At 39.6% G+C, this 23320-nt stretch overlaps 2 protein-coding genes across 3 annotated transcripts in view; one reads left to right on the plus strand and one right to left on the minus strand.

Moving 5' to 3' along the window:
- BBS4 (Bardet-Biedl syndrome 4) overlaps window positions 1-23320 on the minus strand; it is a 48624-nt gene that overhangs the window by 14320 nt on the left and 10984 nt on the right. Inside the window, exons 3-6 of one of the 2 annotated variants that reach the window (XM_061157925.1) lie at window positions 8733-8812; window positions 6671-6734; window positions 5275-5386; window positions 4054-4126 (exon numbers count right to left, since the gene is read on the minus strand). In XM_061157925.1, the coding sequence (XP_061013908.1) occupies window positions 4054-4126; window positions 5275-5386; window positions 6671-6734; window positions 8733-8812 (329 nt within the window). The remainder of the gene's footprint in view (window positions 1-4053; window positions 4127-5274; window positions 5387-6670; window positions 6735-8732; window positions 8813-23320) is intronic. The other variant, XM_061157924.1, reaches the window with a different exon arrangement.
- Window positions 48-577, plus strand: LOC133067423 (small ribosomal subunit protein uS15). The gene has a single exon (XM_061158507.1). The coding sequence runs from the start codon at window positions 73-75 to the stop codon at window positions 526-528; it is 456 nt and encodes a 151-aa protein (XP_061014490.1). The 5' UTR covers window positions 48-72; the 3' UTR covers window positions 529-577.

A 23320-nucleotide genomic window follows, 5' to 3' on the forward strand; every position in this document is an offset into this window, starting at 1 on the left:
TGGTCTCAGATTGCTAAGAAGGGACTATTTAAAAAAAAAAAAAGAGCCTTTTGCTGCCACACCGCCGCCATCATGGGTCGCATGCACGCTCCCGGGAAGGGCTTGTCCCAGTCGGCTCTGCCCTACCGCCGCAGCGTCCCCACCTGGCTGAAGCTCACTTCTGACGACGTGAAGGAGCAGATCTACAAACTGGCCAAGAAAGGCCTGACTCCCTCCCAGATCGGTGTGATCCTGAGAGACTCTCATGGTGTTGCACAAGTACGTTTTGTGACAGGCAACAAAATCTTGAGAATTCTTAAGTCCAAAGGACTTGCTCCTGACCTCCCCGAGGATCTCTATCATTTAATTAAGAAAGCTGTTGCTGTTCGAAAGCATCTGGAGAGGAACAGAAAGGATAAAGATGCTAAATTCCGTCTGATTCTGATTGAGAGCCGTATTCACCGGTTGGCTCGATACTACAAGACCAAACGAGTCCTGCCCCCCAACTGGAAATACGAGTCATCCACAGCTTCTGCCCTGGTTGCATAAATTTGTCTATTGTACTAAAGCAATAAAAATCATTGTTTAACAGAAAAAATAAATAAATAAATAAATAAAAAAAAATAAAAAAAAAAAAAGAATATCAATATATATAATATGTAAAGAATCACCACGTACTCATTGTCTTGCTCCAACAACCATCCAATCCATACCCCCGCATCCATCCCACTACTTCTGTGAGCAAATACCAGATAATATAACATTTTATCCACAAGCATTTCAGTATGTATTCCTCTCTTTAATGTTTATTGTCTATGTATGTATTTTTGGCTGTGCTGGGGCTTCACTCCTGCCCGTGCTTTTCTCTAGTTGTGGCGAGTGAGGGTTACTCTCTGCTGCACGGTCTACTCGTTACGGCGGCCCCTCCTGTCACGGAGCACGGGCTCCAGGGCGCGCAGGCCCCCGTGGCTCAGTAGCTGTGGTTCCCAGGTTCCAGAGCACAGGCTCACTAGTTACAATGCACGGTCTTAGTTGCTTCTCGGCATGTGGGAACTTCCCAGACCAGGACTTGAACCTGTGTCTCCTGCATTGGCAGGCAGACTCTTTACCACTGAGCCACCAGGGAAGTTCCTCGGTATGTACTTCCAAAGGATAAGATCTCTCTTTTTTAAAATCTACCCACAATACCATTATCATACTTGGGGAAAAAAAAATTAGTTACTGCTTAATATCTGATATTGAATCATGTTCCAATTTCTGATAAATGACTCACATTACAAGAAATTTTTCTTAAATCACAACCCAAAATATGTCCACATATTGCCAAGCAGTGGGATTTGAACCCAGGCCTATCTCTAAAAGTAGGGCTGTAATTCTCCTCTTTCCAACTCCACAAGTACATTCCACTTCATCACCCTTTAAGAATGTACACACAGAGCTGGAGAGAGGAGAAATATAGTCTACTTGTCCTTTAATGTCCTGGAAGGTAACTAATGCCCCTACCCTTTTGAAAATATTTGCCATAGTTATTACTTGGCAAAACAGCAGCAATATGCCTTAAACAAACTGACAGCCAAGGAAACTTCTGAATTTGTAAAGAAAACTAGAACAAATCAGAGTTAAGTTCTGTTTTTCATGGGGTGAGAGGATGCAGCAGACATCCTGCAAGGGCAATTGATACAGTGGGAAAATTACAGGCCTAAAGTGAGGAATCCTGGATTCTAGACCTGAATTCTGGGACCATTTTTGCCATTACCTCACTGTGTGCCCTTCAGCAAGTCACTCCATCTCCAAAAGCCTCAGCTTCCTCATCTAAAAGTACAGGAAATCCTCCCTACTTAACAGCTGCTCCAATGAGATCATGGCAAGAGGAATTATTATTCTCCTGCTGCAGCTAGACTGTGGAATACCCTGATGAGTCCAAGAAAGTAGAGCTACAGGTTTTCTACAGGCCACAGGCATTCATGAAGCATCAGGACAGAGAATGGATGTTTGAGAAATGACCACCTCTACTGGCACCAATGGACTTGTTATCCCAGATGAGTAATACCAAATGAACTCTTTCAACCAACTGGACAGACTGGTAAACATTCTCCCTTTCCCCCCCAATCCCATCCCTGAGCTCACCTGTCTCACTTCCTCTCTATCTCCCTCTATGGACTCATTTTCTCTTCAGCTCAGCCCTTCAAACTTGTTTTTTCCAGGATTCCATCCTCAGCTCACTGCAGAGTGATCTCATCCAATTTCATGGTTTTAATCATCACCTTTGTGTTGACTCCAAAACATGGATCATCCCAGAACACTTGAGCTTCAGATTTCTATATACAGCCATGTATTGGATACATCTCAATTTAGATATCCTACCAGAAGCTACAATTCACCATGTCCATAATCTTCTGAAAATACGATTTAATTCTAATTTGTTATCACCACCCTCTCCCCTAACTTGCCTCTCTTCCTTCCTTATTTCTGGGTTGATTGTCCCATAAACCACCAATCCATCTTTTGCATCTGCAGCCCAGTGCCTGGCACACAGCAGACATTCACTTGTTGAAAAAAGTGACTAAATGAACAAAAGAGTAACTCACTTTTCCTTTATCTGTAGCTTTACTTTGGCCTGTGGCTATAAAATACTCAATGGCAAAAAGACTTAAACATCTCAGTCTTCAGATCTGCAGCAGAAAAGTGACTGACAAACACATCTAAAAAATAACAGGACTGTAAGAACTGCAGGCAAAACCCATGCTAGCTCTTTCTACTAATCAATCTAATCCTTCACTGTTTGATATATCTAAGAATCTCCTTCATTCTTAGATATATCTTTCTAAGAATCACAGGTATTTTGAAAAAACCATCAGCATGAAAAAAAAAAAACCAAAATAAAGAGAGGAAGAAAAAGATAATTGTGGAACGCAGAAGAGAACTTCAAAGGGTCACAGACATGAAGAGGCAACCGTAAGAAAAGACAGAGTTCTTGAAAATTAAAAATATAATTACTGAAATAAAAAATATTGAATATGAATATAGCTAAAAACAAAAGTGATGACTTGGAAGATATGATTGAGGAAATATCTCTGTACAGCAAAGACAAGGATGTGGAAAATATGAGAGGCAAGTTACAAGACAAGGAGAACAGATGCAGAACACGTGTAATAGAGAGTAGAAAACTGTGTGGCAAAAGCTGCTAGTTATCTACCTGATATTCACTCTTTCTGATTACCTTACTAACAAAAACCTAATTACATTTAGAGTGACAATGTGTTCAACTTGAAAACTATATTTCCCATTCTTCTTTACAAAACAGGTAGTCAATATAACGTACGTGGAAGTCTGTCGGGAATTTCTGGGAAAGTTATACTTTCTCCACAAAGGTTATGTCTTTTTCTCTTTGTTGCCTCCTCTTTCTCCCTACTAGAATAATGATGTGGTGTTAGAGCTGTAGCAACCATCTTGTAGCCATGAAGAAAAAGTCTCAGTGTTGTTGTCAAATCAATGTCAGTAACTACTTTCCTGGGCTTCTTGTTACATAAGAAAAAAATAAAATGGTAATTTGTAAAGTCAGTGTTTAATATTTTGTTACAGTTACACACAATCCCTAAATGATACAGACAATGGAGAGGAAAAAATAATCAAACTGCTCAAAAAAAAAAAAAAAAAAAAAAAAACCACCTCTCTATCCAAAGGCAAGGGTCTTCAAAGTGAAAGAGCCAACTGAATGCAAAAGAAAAGAAACACATCATGACAACTATTACTGGTATTTCAGAACTCCAATAATAAACAGAAAATCCTCAAAGCTTCTAGACAGGAGAGTGGGGTTATCAACAAGAATCAGACTAGTAACAGACTACTCATCAACAACACTTAGACCAAGAAAGCTTGGCAGCACTGTCTGCTGAGTTATGAAGAAACCTAATTTTTGATCTTATACCTAGCCCAAATCATCAATCAAGTGTTAGGATAAAATAAAGACAGTTTTGGCATGTAATAACTCAGTAATAAATACAAATGATAGCTATATGATAAATGAAACCGTCAGCATATTACTAATAACAAAGAACAAAGTTCCCTACTTACCCAGTCTTTCTGATTAAGTTTAGCTGCTTCATTATATACTTCAATGGCAGCTTTATGTTTTCCCAAAAGAAATCTGGGAAATAAACACATTTTCTGTAATTATTAACATAAAGTTTTTTATAAGACCAACCCCACTAGTCCCACATTTGACTCACGTTCCAGCCAGCAGAGAATTTTGGAAGCCTCTTCCTTATGAGTGGCTTGTGCAGGTTTAGCCAGTGAGACTCTTATATACCAACAGCAGAAGCTCTTGGTAGGGACAGAGCTGGTAGCTGTGCCAAGGCCTTGGTCCCATTCTATACCAATTTTAGTGGAAGTGTCAGTTGCTCAGTTGTGTCCAACTCTGCAACCCCATGGACTATAGCTTGCCCGGCTCCTCCTGGAAATTCTCCAGGCAAGAATACTGGAGTGGGTAGCTATTCCCTTCTCCAGGAGATCTTCCTGACCCAGGGAATGAACCCAGGTATCCTGTGTCTTCTGCACTGCAGGTGGACTGTTTACCAACTGAGCCCCCGGGGAAGCCCCAGTTTTAATGAAAGTCTTGTGTAATTTATTTTCCCAATGTACAATAAATGTAGACCAAGAAACAAGCCAAATTAATTCCACGTTAAACAAGAATTGCCACAATTTTTCATCATCATGTATTAGAGACATGCCCTTCTCTTCCAAACTAAGTCTCTTTCCTTATACTAATTCTGGAGACACAGGGGAAAATCAGCCTCTGTGCAAAGACAGTGTAGGTATCGATGACACTGCAGGTTAGAAAGGGTGGAAGCTCCATAGATCACTCTATTACTCTGGAATAGTAAAGCTATTAGTACTTAAAAGCTTATAAAAGATTCTAGAGAATGCCAGAAGCCAGGAGCCTTCAGAGCATTCACTTAACAAACACTACAAAACTACTGTGTATATAGTAGTATGCTAAGTATTGGAACAGAAGACAAGAAAAATTCCATGGGTTGGCAATTTGATTAGGGTACTTGAAGCACAAGATGTTCCTACTTGAGAAATACTATCAGTGCTCTCCTATCAAACTAGAATATGCAGTGTTTGAAATACTCAATTGCTTTATACCAGTTATCTTATTTTCTCAAACTTCAAAATTAATCCACACTCTTCAAAGTGAATTCGCTACACTTCTCTCTAAGCAAGCCCCAGCCTGAGAATGCACTTTCCACTATCCTCCACCAGCACCCTGGCCTCCAGACTGCCAGTACTCACAGAGATCTGGCCACCTGCTTGAGGTTATCAGCACACTGAGGGCTGAGAACTGCACACATCTGAAAAAGTCCTAGGGATTCTTGGATATTTCCTTCCAGACGCAGTATCAAAGCTGCCAAGAGAGAGAAAACACAGAAAATAAAATCATGTTCTAAGAATGGAGCCTGATGTGAAAAACTGGAGAAAGAGGGAAGTAGGAAATCTTACCAAAGAAACCCTTTGGATAACTGTGTCTTAAAATACAATCAGATATGACTTCAGATGGATTGAAACAAGCAGCAAAGTTGGTGATGAGCTAAAACCTTTTTTTAAAGGTATCTGGGACCTACCTATTTCTCCACTCCCAGCTTCCAACAGGCAGATAATTGGGTGCCTTGTAAATTATTCCAGAAACTTTCCACTGTAAGAACATTCTTATAGATCCTATCAGATACTCTATTAATCATGGTAATTCCAACTTCACCTGATAGTTTTCAGAGAGTACACCCAAATGGGGCATGTGCAATCAAAAACCCAAGTCCAACAAGGAGATGCTGGCAAAGAATGCAGTAATATTTCAGAGCTGGTTCTCAGTCTAGCAACCAATCAGAATCAATCATTTTTCCTAGACCTAAGCTTTCAGAAGATTTACATGCTTAAGTAGTATGAGGCACTGTAAGTCTGGAACTGGTGATATTGGGAATAAATGAGCATTATTTTGCCACAATGTCCTAGATATGTTAATATATTACCAATTATGTCAGAAATTGCATATTAATCTGAAGACTACAATGCAGAGTGGGAAACAAAATGATTCATTTATGTCAAAGAGTCAAAAAGAAAGTTCCTGGTGCGAAAGTAGCAAACAAGGATGCTACTTGGGCACCAGAGAGTAAAATCCCAGCCAGTCCCTCTAATCTCTATATTATTCAGTCCCTATAATATTTGATTTCTGATGACTTCCATTTATTCTCTGCTTTGTCCTGTATACCTCTAGGCTTCTTCCCCTCATCCTGACTCACCATACAAAAATTACTCAAGCTTTTTCTCATCTCTTCTAGCCTGACTACAAAGAATTCTCGAAAAGCCTCTTTTGGGCCCAACATTGCTGCAGGAGGCAGCAACCCTAACAACAATTCTGAAAAACACTAGCCAGAAACTAGAATAGGGGTGAAGGACAGTAGCAAGCTTTTTAACAGAACATTTCTGTTTAACAGAACATTCAGAACATTAACAGTCATTTCTGAGGCCAAATCCAGCACAATAATTATGTTTTGATTTCAAAAAAACAGTAATACTAAACAAGAGATTTGTGGAACATTTACTTGAATTTAAGTATTTCATAAGTTGTTCTTTTTCCAGAATCTAGGCAGAGTGTGCACTTCTCTACCAAGAAGAGAAGAAATATATGACTCACCTTGGACATAGATAGCATATTCACATAACCCCTGAGTCTCCTGAAGCTGTTCTTTGATAACAGCCTGAAAAAGAAACAAACAATACTTCTGAGTAGTGGTTAAGTGTCTTCAAGTGTTTTTAAGTAAAGGAAGACATGGACACCTGTCTGCTGTCACCCTGTTTGATCTATACACTGAGCACATCATGAAAAATGCCAGGCTGGATAAATTACAAGCTGGAATCAAGATAGGTGGGAGAAACATCAAAAACCTCAGATATGCAAACGGTACCACTCCGATGGCAGAGTGCGAGGGGGAACTGGAAGGCCTCTTGATGAGGGTGAAGGAGGACAGTGGAAGAGCCAGCTTAAAACTAAATATTATAAATAAGATCATGGCATCCAGCACCTTTACTTCCTGGCAGATGCAGGGGGGAAAGGTGGAAGTAGTGACAGATTTCCTCTTCTAGGGCTCTAAGATCACTGTGGATGGTGACTGCAACCACGAAATCAGAGGACATTTGCTTCTTGGCAGGAAAGTTATGACAAACCTAGACAGTGTGTTGAAAAGCAGAGACATTGCTCTGCCGACAAAAGGCCCAAGTAGTCTAGGCTGTGGTCTTCCCAGTGGTCACATACAGTTATGAGTGGTAGATCATACAGAAGGCAGAGTGCCAAAGAGTTGAGGCCTTCATGCTGTGGTGCTGGAGAGGACTCCTGAGAGTCCCTTGGACAGCAAGGAGAGCAAACCAGTCAATCTTAAGGGAAATCAGCCCTGAATATGCACTGGAAGGACAGACTGAGGCTGAGACTCCAGTATTTTGGTTGTCTGATGCGAACAGCCAACTCACAGGAGAGGTCCCTGATGCTGGGAAGGATTAAGGGTGGAGGGAGAAGAGGGCGTCAGAGGATGAGATGGTTGGATGGCATCACTGATGCAATGGACATGAACTTGAGCCAACTTTGGGAGATGGTGATGGACAGAGAACCCTGGCGTGTTGCAATCCACAGGATCACAAAGAGTCAGACATGACTGGGAAACTGAACAACAAGACATGGACAAGGAGTATATGTAAGGACTCAAGAGATAGGGAAAGATAGGGAAAAAGGAGAAGCAATAAGTATGGAAGGAAGCAGGTAAATGTGGCTATAGAAAAGTTGAATTTGAAATGTCTGTGAAGCATTCAGTAAGCATCAGACTGATCTGGCAATCAGGAAGAAGTGTGCAGAATAAGCAGAGAAAACAGTCAAGGACAGTACACAGGGACAGCCCCAATTCTTAAGAAACAAGCAAAGGAAGAGAAGCCAAAAAAAAGGAAACAGAAAAAGTGGTCAATAAAGGAAAGAGGAAATAAGGATAGTATCACAGAAGAAAAAAAAAAAACCTTTCCAAATCCATATTGGAACTAAACACTGCTAGTTCTTTGCACTGCTGTGGGTACAAATGTGACAGGTACAAAAATCACAACCTTAAAAGCATTACAAAGCTCTGAATGCCATAAAAAGACAATACCAAGGATATATTTTGCATGATGATACTATTCTCTGCCAGCAAGCATGTAACATATATACCATCACCAAAGATACAGTTTAGAGAAAAGAAAATACAAATGGTTTTAAAATATACAAAGGATCAAGCTCACCACAAGAATTATGAAATAAAAGTGAAACACCATTTTTCATCTATCCAGAGATCAAAAAGTTAAACACTATGCTGCTTTGAACATCTGCTCTCCACCATAAGACCAACAAGTCCCAGAGAGTAGCGGCTCCTTCAGCCTGGTCTTGAAATGAGAAGACACATGGAGCACACTGGAACCTGATCCACAGACTGTGGTTAAACCCCGCCAACCTATAGCCAATCTGAAGGCCTATGAGTAATAAATAAGGCCACTGACATTTTGAGGTTGTTTGTTAAGCAGCATTATCACAGCAAAAGCTAATTAATACACAAAATGTGAAGAAACAAGATTTCACACATTATTAAAATAATGGGTTATTACCTGCCATACAAACTGAGTGACAGACACAGATGCTTAATCAAAGCCTGCCTCTCATGTTCTCTATCACTTCAGCCTCTCACCTTGCATGCTTCAAAATCCTTCCGGATATAATGGAGATGTATCAACCAGTTCTGCTTTTCCAAAATAGGAAACTCTGGAGCTGGGTAGCATATTTTGACAAAAACAAACAAACAGTCATTGTTAGGTTTTCTCCTTGACCACTGTCCTCATGTCTAAACTAACCAAAAGGAGGCTGTAATATCATGTTAAATTCTTCATGCTGCTGACCATTTTTAACCAATGTATTAAAAATGTGTGGATTATTACATTGAGATACTTGTCCTACTAATACACACATTCAGTATATATTCCTGTACAGTTTGTGTGGTTCATAACATCAGTTTCTCAACTGATAACTTGCCTGAAGGGAAAAACAGAATCATTCTTTCCCTCTTTTCCTTTCTCTCACTTCCTGGTTTTGGAAGGTGAATAAAATGACTTTCCAAAAGATATTTCAGGAGTGTTACTAACAAAATATATATAACACAGTTAATATCACATCTGACAGATCAGAGGCCCCAAAATAGCAAAACACAGTCTTAGCAATAGCTCAAATGTGAAACATTATACTGCTGCCCAGTAATGAGAAGTCAACAAGAAGAAAAATATTTCAGACACCTCAGACACTGAAAATGATTCACGATAGAGAAACTATGAGTTACTATTCCTTTGAATTCAATTAAAACATAGGTAAAAATTCATTAAGAAGTTAACTTTTCTATGGTAAAAAGACAGATATTCACACCAACCTCAGAACAGTGGAGACCTCAAGGAAGAAGGAAGAGTGAATTAGAAATCAATAAAAAGGAGAATTAAACTCTTTAATGCTTTAGCTATCAAAAAAATTAAAAGCTCTAAAATATATATGGCTAAATGTTTTATTTATTAAATCTGGCCTGTAAGCACATGGGTTATTTGTTATTTTTTATGCATTTTAACACATGTTGGAGGTATTCCCTGATTATTTTAATGGTCACTTTTTTTTTTTGGCCGTGCCATGCCACATATGGGATCTTAGTTCCAAGACTAAGGATGAAACCTGCACCCTCTGCAGTGGAGACTGAACCACTGGACCACCAGGGAAGTTCTGGTGTTCCCTTATTTTTAAAAATGTAAAAGAAAGGGTACACCAGGGGAAGAAGGGAAATGATTTGTAATCATTCTGTTCCAGAACCTTAGGTGATATAACAACAAAAAACCCAAGACTTACATGTGCATAATATTAATATGATGGGAAGGAAAAAAAGCTTACTGTGACCCAGAATTAACGTTTAAAGTGAAAGTTACTCAGTCACGTCTGACTCTTCATGACCCCATGGACCATAAAGTCCATGGAATTCTCCAGGCCAGAATACTGGAGTGGGTAGCCTTTTCCTTCCCCAGGGGATCTTCCCAACCCAGGGATCGAATCCAGGTCTCCCACATTGCAGGATGATTCTTTACCAGCTGAGCCACAATTAAGAATGCTTTTTTCTTTTCCAATAGGGAATAACAATGGAGTTTATAAAGTGAAATAATGACAGAAATATGGATCTGATTTTATAAATAAGAAGAAAGAAAAAAAGATTAAATGTTAAGCAACCTAACTTTTCATCTTCTGATTACCCACATTCTCTGACTGGGACCACCCTTCTTCTAGTCAGTAGGGCTTATGTGAGACTCTTCAAAGACTTTTTTTTCCTTTCTTCTCTTCCCCTGAGCCCCCATCAATCATCAGATATTAGCCATTCCTGTTCTGCCTAACTAACCATTTCCAAAATTAAATTTCCTACAAAAGACCACACAAATCATCAAGCTTAAAGGCAGATATGAGTGGGTGTGCGTGCAATCTTAAAGCAAGTCTCAACTGTATGACCTACCTCACTGTTACCTACCCCTTTTCTAAAAGACAGGAGACACTGAATCCTTTGAGTTTATAATATCACTATTGCTGCTTCTATAGCCTAAAGAAAATTTATAAAATGCAAATTTGAGTCTTTCTTATTATTAAAATCTTGGACTTCCTGGGTGGCTCTAGTGATAAAGAACCTGCCTGGCAATGCAGGAGACATAAGAGATGCAGGTTCAATCCCTGGGTTGGGAAGATCCCCTGGAGAAGGGCATGGCAACCCACTCCAGTACTCTTGCCTGGAGAATGCCATGGACAGAGGACTCTGGTAGGCTACAGTCCAAAGGTTCGCAAAGAGCTGGACATGACTGAAACGACTTAGCACACGTGCACAATATTATTAAAATCTTTATAATAAAAGACGAACTATTTTTTGTGTTCCATGGGTGAAGAATGGGAGGAAAAAAAAAAAAAGTTCAATTTGTAAGGTATCTCCAGGGCCCAGAGGCTCATGAAATGGAGTAGGAATTAGAAGGGAAAGCACCACCAAATTCAAGTGCCTAACAGTCATTTCACACTCTTGATGATAGTTTGTCTAAAAGTTAAAAGAACCCTAGGTTCACCAAAGACTTTATAAATCATTACCATGCCACATATTGTCCTATTACTGTGTAATCTTGGAAAACTTAGTTTCCTCATCTATAAAAACTCATTCATTCAACAAATATTCACTGAGTACCAACCACATGCCAGGCACTGTTCTAGGCAATGAGGATACAAAAGTGAACAAAACTGATTATAAGCTTCCGGGGAGCTTGTAATCAGGGCAGAGTTGGGGGCTGGTAAGAGAGTGCTAGCAGAAGGTAGAGATGATAATAAGATACCCATTATTAGTGATATTTCTCTCACACTTAAAACAGAAGGATCGGGGGATAAAATATCCCCACAGAGTTGTGAGGACTGAATGACAATACATATGAAGAGATTCGAGTAATGTCTGGTACCCAGTAAGCCCTAAAGAAGTGCTAGCTGTTGATGTTATTTTTATCATCATTATTATTAGTTTTGAAGATGAGGAAATTCTAGATACCACAGAAATCCTTATGAATCCTGAATTTACTTAGAATTTTACCGGTAAATGTATAAGCTGAATTTCTTGTACTCCAGATCATTGCTCAGTCAAATTCCCCCTACAAACAGGGATATTGGTTCATACATGCTTTCCCAAGTATTATGAGAATTACCTATTTGATAGATCCTAAAAACAATAAGAAATTTAAGTGCAAAATAGAGCCTCCTCCTGTATTTTATCAGAGCAAGGTAGTCATCTCCCATGCTACACTAAATTTAGGAGTCTATATTACCATGGAGGTCAGGTAATGAGCTGATGAGATAATGAGTAAGTCTTTCAGCTGTTTGTAAAAAAGATCTCACTCAGCACACTGCCCCTCCCATTTTTTATCAAGACAAGGTAAAGCCTTTCAGGTGACTGTAAAAAGACCTGATTCACATCCCCAGCTCCCACATGGCTCCCCACCCTCACCAAGGCAGTGGGGGTGGAAGGCTGGTGACCTGGCAACAACATTCCCTTGCCCGTCTCTTCTCCTGTCCCCATTCCACTCTTTTGTGACGTCTCTTTCTTTCTTCCTCTTAAGAATGCACCAGACACATCTTAAACAATTACATAACCAACAAACATGACATCACAAGAATTCTTCCCTGTAATTCGCCCTACTGTATTTTTATTCTCATAAAAATAACCAAAATTCAAAACTTTTAAATTGATCAATGGTAGTGAACAGCATCCTGGATATACAAATGTTTTTGTTTAGTTACTAATTCGCATCCGACTCTGCAATCTCATGGACAGCAGCATACCAGGATTCCCTGTCCTTCACTATCTCTTGGGAGTTTGCTCAAACTCATGTACATTGAGTTGATGATACCATCCAACCATCTCATCCTCTGTTGCCCCCTGCTCCTTCTGCCAGCATCGGGGATGCTGAGCAGAAAATTATTGTGCTTTGAATCTTTAATTAAAAAATTTTCTAAAATGACTAAGGTTTTTCTAAGTACATTATAAATGAACACTTCTTTGGAAACAGATCTCATTAAGGAGAAGACACATAGCACATAGGATTTTTACATGTAGAAGTCCAATCTTCAATCAGTAAGAGACTGTGGTGGGACTTACAGCAAATAATTTAAGTCTCTGGGCCTCCATTTTTCCCCCTATAATTTTCACTGGAGAAAATTATGAAAAATCTGAAAGTGGTTATTCAATAAATGTTAATTTCCTCATGTTAAAATAGGAACTATAATACTTTTCTACCTCAGTATATTACTGGGGACATCAAAAGAAATAACAAATCTTGAAAAATGGAAGGCATTTTTGTTATATCAATTTGAGCTCTGTATCAGACAAGGTCTAATGAGGAAACAGAAACTACTTTAGGATTTAAAACAGAAGGTGAGGGAAGAAATGAGAACCAACAGGAATAGTGATGCAAATCAGAGGTTAGCAAGGGAACAAGTCACTACCACCTCTGAACTGAGGGGAAAAATGGAGGGAATGTATTGCTACCAGTATCTAAGGCTGAGGTTACCTGGAAGAAGCTGAAAGCATATGGCCTGACTGGCAGAAGCAACAAGAGACACTTCAGAAACCACCCTACTCCTCCAACTTCCCAAAGCAGAGAGAAAGAAAGGAAAGCCCTGTCTTCTCCTTCCTCCCACCCTCCAATCTCCTGACAGTTCCCCTCACTTGCTAATCCAGCCAGAAACTGTGCTAACACCAGAGTCTGAGAAGGAATGAAGCCCATAAGGGTGTGCTCCTCACAATACTCAGCAGAGAAGGGAAGGGTGAGGAATGGATCTGAGGCAAACAGGTCCAGGATCAGAAGAAATACCAACTCTGCTCAGGAATATAAATGATGATTAAGAAGGCAGAAACTAGACTGACTCAGCAGTCACCCAAGGATATGTGCTAGAAGATAGCTTTATAAAAAAAATATTAAACTGCTACCTATCCAACAGGTTTGCCTCTCATGAACTTAAAATGGGATGAGGAAGAAAGGAAAAATTCACATAGAAGATTATGGTTTTACTACATACCCTGTGTGCATGTGTGCTTAGTTGTGTCCGAATCTTTTTGATCCCATGGACTATAACCCTCCAGGCTCCTCTGTCCATGGAATTTTACAGGCAATACTGGAATGGCTTGCCATTTCCTCCTCCATGGGATCTTCCCAACCCAGGGATCAAATCTACATCTTCTGCATTGTGGGTAGATCCTTTACCACTGCACCACTGAGGAAGCCCTTACTGCATACCCTAGATTATTTCAAACTATCTTACTTTCTAAAATCAAAACTTAATTCCCCATATTTACGTAAGATATATTTATATGGTTTACTTATATCTATAATAATATGAACATTAAACAAAGGTCCGTCTAGTCAAGGCTATGGTCAAGGCAAGTGGTCATGTAGTGAGAGTTGGACTATATAGAAAGCTGAGCGCTGAAGAATTGATGCTTTTGAACTGTGGTGTTGGAGAAGACTCTTGAGAGTCCCTTGGACTGCAAGGAGATCCAACCAGTCCATCCTAAAGGAGATCAATCCTGGGAGTTCATTGGAAGGACTGATGTTGAAGTGGAAACTCCAATACTTTGGCCACCTGATGCGAAGAGCTGACTCATTTGAAAAGACCCTGATACTGGGAGGGACTGAGGGCAGGAGGAGGAGAGGACGACAGAGGATGAGACGGTTGGATGGCATCACCGACTCGATGGACATGGGTTTGGGTGGACTCCAGGGGTTGGTGATGGACAGGGAGGCCTGGCGTGCTGTGGTTCATGGGGTCGCAAAGAGTCGGACATGACTGAGCAACTGAACTGAACTAATTTTTATATATATATATATATCTATAGCAAAGCGTTTTCTCCCTTATTATTCCACCGAATGTTCCCATGAGGCTAATGAGTCATACAATTTTGGGACTATTCACAAATGAAGAAATTAAGATGCCAGAGGTTAAGTGATTTGCCTATATTCAAGAGCTTATTAATGGAAGAGGCAGGGCTATATCCCAGGCCTCCAAATTACTCATTTAACCACACCAAGTTTCTGTCCCAATTGTAAAGAACTTTCCAACTTTACACATTTTAAAACTGGAAAGTCCTTTATAATTGGGATGAAACTTGGTGTGGTTAAATGAGTAACTTAGCAACACAAATTAATAATGATATCAAAGTTTTCCTATAACCAAAACAGAACAGGACTTTTGACATATTATGGTAGCAAGATTTTCAATTAAAAAAAAAAATACATACAGTAAAAATAAAACTGAAAGGACAGAGAGAGTATTAGGCTCTGTCCATTCCTCCTCCTCACTAGAAATTGAGTTATTTTCTAAGGAATTTCTATGCATAATTAAGCGTATGGGAAAGTGCACACATACACAAAGGGGATTATATTAAACATATTTGGAAACTTTGCTCATATCTACCGAACTTAAATACATTCTTCCCAGTGATCCAGTAATCCTGCTACTAGGTACATAAGTGTACCCAAAGAACATACACTTTAAGGATGGCATTATGCATAACATCTCAAAATGAAAGTATCCCAAATGTTCATTCCAAGTAAAATGAATAAACCAGGGGTATCACCCCATAATGTAATACTATGTTATAATGGAAAAAAACAGCTATTACTGCATGCAACAAGATACATGAATACCACAAAGATAATTCTGAGCAAGGAAGTCAGATACTGAAATGTATACACTGAATGATTCCATCCACTTATATCAAGTTCAAAAGTAGGTAAAACCCTTTCTATAAGGTAGAAGTTAAACACCTAAGTAACTACTCTGAGGAGTAATGACTGGTAGGGGGTATGAGGAAGGCCTCTGAGATGTTGATGATGTTCTATAATTTAATCGATGGTGAGAGCAAGGACTTCCCTGGTGACACAGTGGATAAGAATCCGCCTGGCAATACAGAGGACACAGATTCGATCCCTAGTCCAGGAAGATTCCACATGCGGTGGAGCAACTAAGTCTGTGTGCTATAACTATTGAGCCCGCTCGCCCTAGAGCTGGAGTTCCACAATAAGAGAAATCATTGCAATGAGAAGCCCACACTCCACAAGGAAGAACAGCTCCCCTCAACCAGAGAAAGCCTGCACAAAGCAATGACGATCCAATGCAGCCAAAAATAAAATAATCAATTAATTAAAAATAAATACATTGGGTTTATGTTTAAAAAAAAGGTGGTGAGTACATGAATACAGTCACTTTGTAAAAATGTATTAAACTGTACAATTATGCACTTTTCTGTATATATGGTATATGTTGATAAAAAAGTGTCAAGAATCAAATTAAACACCTCCTCAACCAAAAAGATTCATTTCTGCAATACCAATGCAGAAGAGGTGGGGGCACACAACTCAGTCTGAGGGTAAGGGTCAAGATCTCCTAGGCAAGACACAAAAAGCATTAACCATAAAGGAAAAAAAATTAATAAATCACCCTTCATCAAAATTAAAACTTCTGATCAAAAAAAGGGTCCAAAATAGCGGTGGCTAAAAGACAAAGAAAGGGAAAAGCCCTCGAAAATGGAACAATGGAACAAAAGAAAACCCACGGATAGGAGTGCGAACTTCAGGTGAAACAAACACACCCCCTTCCTGGCTAGCGCAATTTGCATAGAGCAGACTCAGCGGGGAGAAGACAAAATGTATAAAAAGAGGAGGCAAGACGAATTGAGGCCTCTCCTTTGGGGTCAGCCCACTCTCACACCTCGAGGGTATACTATCCTTTGCTTGCCAAATAAAACTCTGGGCTGTAACGGAGCTGTGATCATCAAAAGATGCATTGCTGTATGACTTCATGACAAGAAGTTCAAGCACAGACAGACAAAATTTACTTTCAGGGACAGAAATCAGAACAATGGTTCCCTCTAGGGAAGGGAAGGAAGGGCTGATTGGGAAAGGGCAGGAAGAAACTTTCTGGGTGATAAAAATATTTAACTCGTCCTAGGTGATGACTTGGAGAAGGCAATGGCACCCCACTCCAGTACTCTTGCCTGGAAAATCCCATGGACGGAGGAGCCTGGTCGGCTGCAGTCCATGGGGTCACGAAGAGTCAGACATGACTGAGCGACTTCACTTTCACATTTCACTTTTATGCATTGGAGAAGGAAATGGCAACCCACTCCAGTGTTCTTGCCTGGAGAATCCCAGGGATGGGGTCGCACAGAGTTGGACACGACTGAAGTGACTTAGCAGCAGGTGATGACTACATATGTTATTTGTCAAAATTCAAAAACTGGACACTTAAAATTTGTAGATTTTACTATCACTGGGGAAAAATAAGATGTATATAGTACCTTCTATTCAAATTAAAAGTTAACACTATTCCTCAAAAAAAATCAAACAAAACAACAACAACAAAAAAAAAAAATCAAACAAAACTACGTCATTAAGTGGAGCCAGCAATTCCACTTCAGAGTATATACCCAAAAGAGCTGAAAGCAGGGAGCCCCTTTCTACAGTGGTGCTAAAAGGATTCCAAGGAAGTTAAGGCCACACTGAGGTGAGGCCCTGAATAGCAGTGAGGTGGGCAGCCACCAACTGGGCACTTTCATCTTCATCTACTGGCCTCATCCTACACCACAATGAGGTGACATTCATTCACAGAGGATAGATCAATGTTTTCATTAAAACAGCTAACAGAAATGTTGAACACTTCTGGCAGGGCCAGTGTGCAAAGGCTCCAGCACTGTCAACACGGAAGCCTCATCTGCAATGTGGGGGCTGATGGATCTGCCCTACCAGGAAGTCCTGCCCCTCCACCATTGCTCTCCAGTTGAGAAGTGGAAGGCAGAGAAAGAAGAACAGGAGGAGTCCAACGACAACATGAGTTTTTTGACTAAATCTCTTATGTAACATATTTAATAAAAAGCTGAAGTCCTATAAAAAACAGAAAAAAAAAAGTAGGTACTCAAACGTATTTATTTATACATCAACAATCATGGCAGTGATACTGACAATAGTGAAAAGGCAGAAACAACCTATAAGTCCATCAACAGATAACTGGATACACAAAATATTTACTATATGTACAAACAAAAGATTATTATTTAGCCTTAAAAAGTAATGAAATTCTGTTCAAAATGCTATAACACAGATGAACCTTGAAAATATGCTAAGTGAAAAAAGTCAGAAACAACAGGATGTACAACATCGAGAATATGCAAATTCATAGAGACAGTATTGGGTTGGCTTGAAAAGTTCATTTGTTTTTTTCTGTATGATGGCTCTAGTTGCACTTAGTTGTCTTTAACATTATTCAAAACAATTTTGTTAGATTCTATTGTGACAACTGTCATATCAGTGTGCATTTTTAAAAAATTTATCAAAATTGGTGAATTTTTCTGTAGCCACTTTAATACTAAAGATGGAAGGGAAAAAGGCAACATTTTTGGCAGATTATGCTTTATTATTTCAAGAAAGGTACACACAACTAAGACACACAAAAAAAGGTTCGTGCAGTGTAGAAGATGCTATGACTAAATCAAACACGTCAAAATGGTTAGCAAAGTTTCATGCTGTAGATTTCTCGATAGATGATGCTCAGTTGGATACACCAATTGAAATTGACAGTGATCAAATCATACCACGTAGGAGATAGCTGACATACTCAAAATATCTATGTCAATCAATGAAAATCATTTGCACCAACTTGGCTATGTTAATCACTTTGATGCTTGGGTTCCCCTTAAGTTAAGTGAAAAAAACCTTCTTGACTGTATTTCCATTTGTGATTCTTTACTTAAACATAATGAAAATTTTCAATTTTTCAAACAAATGTGGGGAGGTGGGAGGGGGGATCGGGATGGGGAATACGTGTAAATCTATGGCTGATTCATATCAATGTATGACAAATAAAATAAAATAAAATAATAAAAAAAAAAACAAAATAAAACATAAAACAAATGTGACAAGCAACAAAAAGTGGATACTGTACAATAATGTGGAATGGAAGAGATCATGGGGCAAGTGCAATCGACCACCAACAACCAGACCAAAGGCCAGTCTTCATCCAAAGAAGGTGATATGTTGTATGGTGGAACTGGAAGCAAGTCCTCTATTTATAAGCTCCTTCCGGAAAACCAAATGATGAATTCCAACAAGTACTGTTCCCAATTAGACCAAATGAAGGCAGCACTTGATGAAAAGTCTCCAGAATTAATCACTAGAAAATGCATAATCTTCATCAGGATAAAGCAAGACTGTATGTTTCTTTGCTGCTGCTGCTGCTGCTAAGTCGCCTCAGTCGTGTCCGACTCTGTGCAACCCCACAGACGGCAGCCCACCAGGCTCCTGTCCCTGAGATTCTCCAGGCAAAAACACTGGAATGGGCTGCCATTTCCTTCTCCAATGCTTGAAGGTGAAAAGTGAAAGTGAAGTCGCTCAGTCATGTTTGACTCTTTGCAACCCCATGGACTGCAGCCCACCAGGCTACTCCATCCATGGGATTTTCCAGGCAAGAGTACTGGAGTGCGGTGCCATTGCCTTCTCCAGTATGTTTCTTTGATGACCAGGCAAAAACTGTCACATCTTGGCTGAGAAGTTCTGAATCATCCACCATATTCACCAGGCATTGGACCTTGGATTTCCATTTATTTCTGTCTTTACAGAAGTTTCTCAATGGAAAAAATTTCCATTCCCTGGAAGACTGTAAAAGGTACCTGGAATAGTTCTTTGCTCAAAAAGATAAAAAGTTTTGGGAAGATGAAATTATGAAGTTGCCTGAAAAATGGCAGAAGACAGTGGAACAAAACAGTGAATACGTTGTTTAATAAAGTTCTCGGTGAAAATGAAAAATGTAAAACCAGAGGAACTTTCTGGCCAATCCAATAGAATAGAGGATACCAGGGGCTAGAGGTGAGGGGAAATGGAGAGTTTATATTTAATGGTTAGAGAATTTGTTTGGGGTCCTAAAAAAGTTCTGAAAATAGATGATGGTGATGGTTGCACAACATGGTGAATGCCACTGATGCCACTGCATTGTACTTTTAAATGATTAAAGAAGTAAATTTTATGTATGTTTTGCCACAATTTCTTAAAACTTCATTTATTAAAAGATATTTTAAAAGCAAACCACAAGCTGAGACCAAGTTTCTCACCTAGTAAATAGATTGTCTCAGACTGTAAATTAAATTCATCCTAGGCTATGCAGCCACTCCAAAATGGGTAAGGTCTTCAATGAAGACTCCTTTAAGGAAGGAAATAAGCCCATGAGGTAAATCAATTAACTCACCTCAACTGAAAGCCAGAAGAAAGTTTTCTGAGTTATCTGAGGTCATAGCATGGGAGGAAAATGAAGAGGATGTAAGTAGCCCCATGTAGGATATTTTTTCTCAGAACCATCAAGTAGTTCTGTAAACAATTCCAAATAAGTTGCTTGTTCTTGAAAAAGTCCTAATATATTTAGACAAGAATGCCAAATAGAAAATTGTTTATCTCCTCCAGTGAGCTGGCACTCACTACCCTTAAGACTGGAGTCAAGCTAGGATATTGGCCTCTCAAGCTGAGGAGGGAAGGGTGTGGGAGACAACATCCAAATCCAGACTCAGAACTTCTCAGTTAAAATGCCATGGCTGCTGCTTGTTCAAATAAAGTTTCTCTGCCTGTTAATTCAACTTATGTGTAAGTCTCCATGTTAAACTTACCAACTTCCTATATTCTACCTTCTACTGAAGTATCATACTCTTTAACTACAGCAGTGGTTCTCAATCAGGAACAATTTTGTACCCTAGGGAACATCTGGCAATACCTGGAGACATTTCTTGTTGTCACAACTGGGTGCTACTAACATCTACTAAGTAGAGATGAAGAATGCAGTTACCATCTTGCAATATACAGGACAGCTCCCCCAACAAACAATTATCTTGACCAAAAAGTCGATAGTACCAAGATTGAGAAAATCCAAATTAGAGATTAAAAAGATATTTAAGGATTTTTAAATTTTTATTGAAGTATGTATGTGTGCTCGGTCATGTCTGACTCCTTGCAACCTCATGGACTGTAACCTGCCAGGCTCCTCTGTCCATGGAATTTTCCAGGCAAGAGTACTGGAGTGGGTTGCCAGTTCCTACACCAAGGGATCTTCCTGACCAGGGGATCAAATCCACTTTTGCATTTCCTGCATTGGCAGGCAGATTCTTTACCACTGTGCCATCTGGGAAGCCTCTTATTGAAATATAGTTGATTTACAATGTTAATGTCTGCCATACAGCAAAGTGACTCATTTATATCTATTTATCTAATTCTTTTTCATATTCTTTTCCATAATGGCTTACCATGTGAAACCTTAGTGAAAGTCACTTAGTTGTGTCTGACTCTTTGCAACCCCATAGACTACACAGTCCATGGAATTCTACAGGCCAGAATACTGGAGTGGGTAGCCATTCCCTTCTCCAGAGAATCTTTCCAACCCAGGGATTGAACCCAGGTCTCCGGCATTACCAGCGGATTCTTACCAGCTGAGCCACCAGGGAAGCGTATTCACAGACACAGAGAACAGACTTGTGGTTGCCAAGGGGCAAAGAAGTGAGGGAGGGAAGTATTGGGAGTTTGGAACTAGCATATGCAAACTACTATATATAGGATGGATAGACAACAAGGTTCTACTCTATAGCACAAGGAACTAAATCAATATACTATGATAAACCTTTACCAAGATTTTGAACAAAATACTATGATTTTGTTCATACTAGATTTTCGATATACTATGACATATATTGCTTCATATACTAAATACATATTATTTCATATACTATGTTATATACTATTTCAACAAAATACTAGATTTTCCATATACTATGATAAGCCTTTATCACAGTATATTGAATATAGTTCCCTGTGCTATACAGTAGAACCTCGTCTATCCATTCTATATGTAGTAGTTTGCATCTGCTTATTCCAAACTCCCAATACTTCCCTCCCTCACTTCCCTGCCCCTTGGCAACCACAAGTCTATTCTCTATGTCTGTGAGTACGCTTCTGTTTCATAGATACACCAATTTGTGCCATATTTTAGATTTCACATGTATGATATCATATGGTGTTAGTCCTTCTCTTCCTGACTTACTTCATTTAGTATGACAATATCTAGGTCCACCCGTGTTGCTGCATTATCTCTTTCTTTTTAATGGTTGGTAATTTTGTGTGTGTATGTACACATATATATACGTACACACACACACACACACACACACACACACACTACACCTTCTTTATTCAGTCATCTGTTGATAACACTTAGGTTCGTTACATGTCTTGGCTTGGTAAATAGTGCTGCTATGAACACAGGGAAGCGTGTATCTTTCTGAATTAAGAGTTTTGTCTAGGTATATGCCCAGGAATGGAACTGCTTGATTATATGGCAACTCCATTTTTAGTTTTTTGAGGAACCTCCATACTGTTTTCCATAGCAGCTGCACCAATTTACATTCCCACCAACAATGTAAGAGGGCTCCCGTTTCTCCACTCTCTCCAGGATTTACTATATGTAGGCTTTTTAATGATGAAGACTCTGATCAGTGTGAGGCAGTACCTCATAGTTTTGATTTGCATTTCTCTAATACTTAGTAATTAGGAGCATCTTTACATGTGCCTGCTGGCCATCTGTGAGACATCTAAGGATTGCACAGTGAAATATGGAGGCTTTCTGTTCAAAATACTACATTGATTTTTAATTTGTCAAAGTTCACTAATCCTTAGGGCTGATTTTTTTCTGTTTTCTTTATACTTCCCTATGTTTTCCAAATTTCTATAAGCTTATGCTGATTTTCTCATTATAAATTAAAAGATGCTTATTCCTTGGAAGGGAAGTTATGACCAACCTAGACAGCATATTAAAAAGCAGAGCCATTAGTTTGCCAACAAAGGTCCGTCTAGTCAAGGCTATGGTTTTTCCAGTGGTCATGTATGGATGTGACAGTTGGACTATAGAGAAAGCTGAGTGCCAAAGGATTGATGCTTTTGAACTGTGGTGTTGGAGAAGACTGAGAGTCCCTTGGACTGCAAGGAGATCCAACCAGTCCATCCTAAAGGAGATCAGTCCTGGGAGTTCATTGGAAGGACTGATGTTGAAGTGGAAACCCCGATACTTTGGCCACCTGATGCAAAGAGCTAACTCATTTGAAAAGACCCTGATGCTGGGAAAGATTGAGGGCAGGAGGAGAAGGGGACGACAGAGGATGAGATGGTTGGATGGCATTATCGACTCAATGGACATGAGTTTGGGTAGGCTACGGGAGTTGGTGTTGGACAGGGAGGCCTGGCGTGCTGCAGTTCATGGGGTCGCAAAGAGTCAAACACAACTGAGCGACTGAACTGAACCTCAACACTTTCCTCTCATTAAGGACAACAGTATCTGTATCAGTAAGTACACAGAATAACACTTTCAACCAAGTAGACTTAACTGACATTTAGAGAATACACCACCCAACAGGAGAAGAAAACACATTCTTTTCAAGACATATGAAACACATTCTGGGCCATAAAACAAGTGTGTTCTCTAATCATAATAAAATGAAACTAAGAACCAATAATTAAAAGATACCTAGGGGGAGAAATGGAGAAGGAAATGGCAACCCACTCCAGTGTTCTTGCCTGGAGAATCCCAGGGACGGGGGAGCCTGGTGGGCTGCTGTCTATGGGGTTGCACAGAGGCGGACACAACTGAAGCGATTTAGCAGCAGCA

This window comes from Dama dama, chromosome 12, assembly GCF_033118175.1.
Source record: "Dama dama isolate Ldn47 chromosome 12, ASM3311817v1, whole genome shotgun sequence".
In the NCBI taxonomy this organism is placed as follows: Eukaryota; Metazoa; Chordata; class Mammalia; order Artiodactyla; family Cervidae; genus Dama; species Dama dama.